The sequence below is a fragment of the Cyprinodon variegatus genome, unplaced genomic scaffold, assembly GCF_000732505.1.
Source record: "Cyprinodon variegatus isolate N-32 unplaced genomic scaffold, C_variegatus-1.0 Scaffold18, whole genome shotgun sequence".
NCBI classification, from domain to species: Eukaryota; Metazoa; Chordata; class Actinopteri; order Cyprinodontiformes; family Cyprinodontidae; genus Cyprinodon; species Cyprinodon variegatus.
The window spans coordinates 492343-494950 of record NW_015150471.1 but is presented as its reverse complement, the minus strand read 5'-3'; the positions used below and the strand labels follow the sequence as shown (position 1 = coordinate 494950).

Here is a 2608-nt window from a genome sequence, read left to right as displayed (position 1 = left end):
GAAAGGATATAAAATTCAACAAAAATATTAAGTGATATGCAATTTTTGGTGTTTTAAAGAATAAACATGCAACATTTAGTGATTGCACAATGAAGAATTTAGGAATGAACTTACAAAATCAATATTTACAGTATGTAGAACAGGTTCGTTTACAGTAAACTGGTAACTACTTTTTCACTCAATCTCCAAATGACACGGCAGACTCAAAAGATGAAAAATAACTTAACCAAAAACCACTAAACTGACTTTAATTGGAGGCAACTTGATGTTCTCTTCGTTTTTCTGAAGACATCCATCTGGATTGGTGTTAAAACGTCCTCAGAAAATTGAGTGAAAGTCTGGTTTCCTTAATTAAAGCCTGTTTTGTGCTTACCATGACCTGGATGATTTACACAGGCATTAAACCAATAAACCTTCAGTACAAAAAAATAGAAAGTATTTCTCTCAATGGTGTATATTTGTTAAAATCCAGCTTGTTTTCTTTAAGTGAACTTACTCTCAATGGAGTAACCTTCACTCAGTTTCTTGTGATATTTTCTCATGTTTTTCCTCAAGTAAAAGTAAAAATTACAACGCTGTAAATAAAATTTCTTTCCAAAAGTTCCTCAAGTAAATGTAACTAGTTACCACCCACATTTGCAGATAAAGATGTCAAGATTTTAAAAGCAGGGGCGGTTTATAAAGCAACATCCATTGTCGTTTAATCCATCAAACGACAGAGAATGGCTCAACTCACATATTTACGTTGAACAATAAAGCAACAGGCAGAACCAAAACACAATGTTTAGCTCAAGTCTAAGAGCCTTCTAGTCTCATCTCCAGGGCTAAAATACATTTTAAAGTATCAGAAGTATTGACTCATGGCGGGTTGAATACAAATGTAGATCAAACTCTATAAATTAATTCATCAAGGCACTATAAGCAGCATTTAATTACTGAAGCAGTTTAACTTAAAGGTAAACTTTAACCCTATAATGCCAAATGTTCGTATTTGATACATACGGTTTATGAAATGTTTTGCATCTGACACCTTTTGCATAATTTAACGGCTCAAAATCCTATTGTACACAATTAGATATACCTGATAACAGAGGGCAGAAGACTACACAAAAAATAATCTGGACTTATCGCATAGTAATAAATTATTAATATCAAAAATGTATTTCTGTTTTTTCTTGTTGCATATTTTGTTAAAAGGCCAAATAAGGACTTCAAACCAAAAAAAGGATTGGGCTTTAAAGGGTTAAAAACTGCCTCTTGATGCACTTTGTTCCATCTGTCAGAAGTTGCGCCTGTGCATGAAATGGCCCTTCCAATGAAATAGACAGAAAATGTTTTCACTGTAAAGCTGTAGAGCTGCACAGAATAGAGATTTGTTCAGATCTCAAAGCATATTAGAGCAAAACACAGAAATGTGATGCTGTAGAAAACCGAATTATTCTGCCCCTGTGGGACTTATCTCATGGTGTGCGCGAGGGCTTTACTGCAGTAACAGAATATCCAGTTGACAAATATCAATTTGAATCAACAGCTGAGTGATTAATCGGACACGATCTAAATGCAACCATCCACTCCTGTGAGTTTGTGTCTATGCTACAGTATATAACAGCTTCGAGGGGGGGTTGATGCACGTTTGCTTGAGGTCATTTGTCTTCAGGTCACAGCTGGTCACAGTCTAATCGTTTTTGTGCTTTGTTGAAACAGCTGACTGCGAAACAGACGCCGACCTGAGTTCCTTCGGTCTTCAGGATCCGTTTGAGGCCAGCGGCTTCAATGCACCCGCGACCCCTCCGACCCACTCGACCCCTATAGCCACCTACACCAACACCCCCCCTGCAAACGGCTTCGCCATCCCAGCGCTCCGCTTCCCCTCGGTGAGCACAGCCTGTTATCAAAGTGGAGAACTGGGGGGGGTGGAAGAACAGGCGACTTTACAAAACTGCGAGTTTATCAGCATCTGTTACACCCAGTGCTGACACAGTTAACAGCATGTTGTAGGAAATCCACTGAATGATGCATGCTAATCTGTGTGCTCTGGTGCTTTGGAAGTACTCTGAAGTTTTTCTCAAATTTATTAATGCATATTATGTACAGCATTGTGTAGCTTTATCTGCGTTTTCAAGGTATTTCCATCCCTTTTCTTACCCTTTTGCACAACTTACTGTAGAAATGTACTGTGAATATTTATCAGTGGCTAATTTTGTAATGTTATCACCTAAACTTGAATGTATATTATTGGGATTTTCTGTTGTAGAAAATATAAATCTTGACTGTAAGGTGCATGGTGGGACATTTTATTAAGCTTATTTAGAGCTTCATAAAACAACCTTTTCCCTAAAGGACAGCTGTATGGATTATAAATCTGCTCTGAGTTTTAGTCTAAAAGAAATAATGTGTGAATGTTTTTGACTGGATGATGAGCATCCTTAAACATCTATTTTGTGTTCCACCTGAGATGTTGATCTTAGCAGCTCCTCCAGAGATACCATGAGATTCATGGCTGCTTCTCTGCCTTCATAAAACAGCAGTTTTCAGACAATAAATTAGAAACATGTAGCCTCTTTTTACTAATTAGTAGTGTTGCGGCGATGCCACTTTTTGGCTATGA

The 2608-nt window shown here is 37.5% G+C and overlaps 1 protein-coding gene across 1 annotated transcript in view; it reads left to right on the top strand.

Moving 5' to 3' along the window:
- The window catches only part of wnk4 (WNK lysine deficient protein kinase 4), an 87586-nt gene that overhangs the window by 48295 nt on the left and 36683 nt on the right, over positions 1-2608 (top strand). The window contains exon 9 of the mRNA XM_015388037.1: positions 1705-1874. Coding sequence (XP_015243523.1) covers positions 1705-1874 — 170 coding nt within the window. The remainder of the gene's footprint in view (positions 1-1704; positions 1875-2608) is intronic.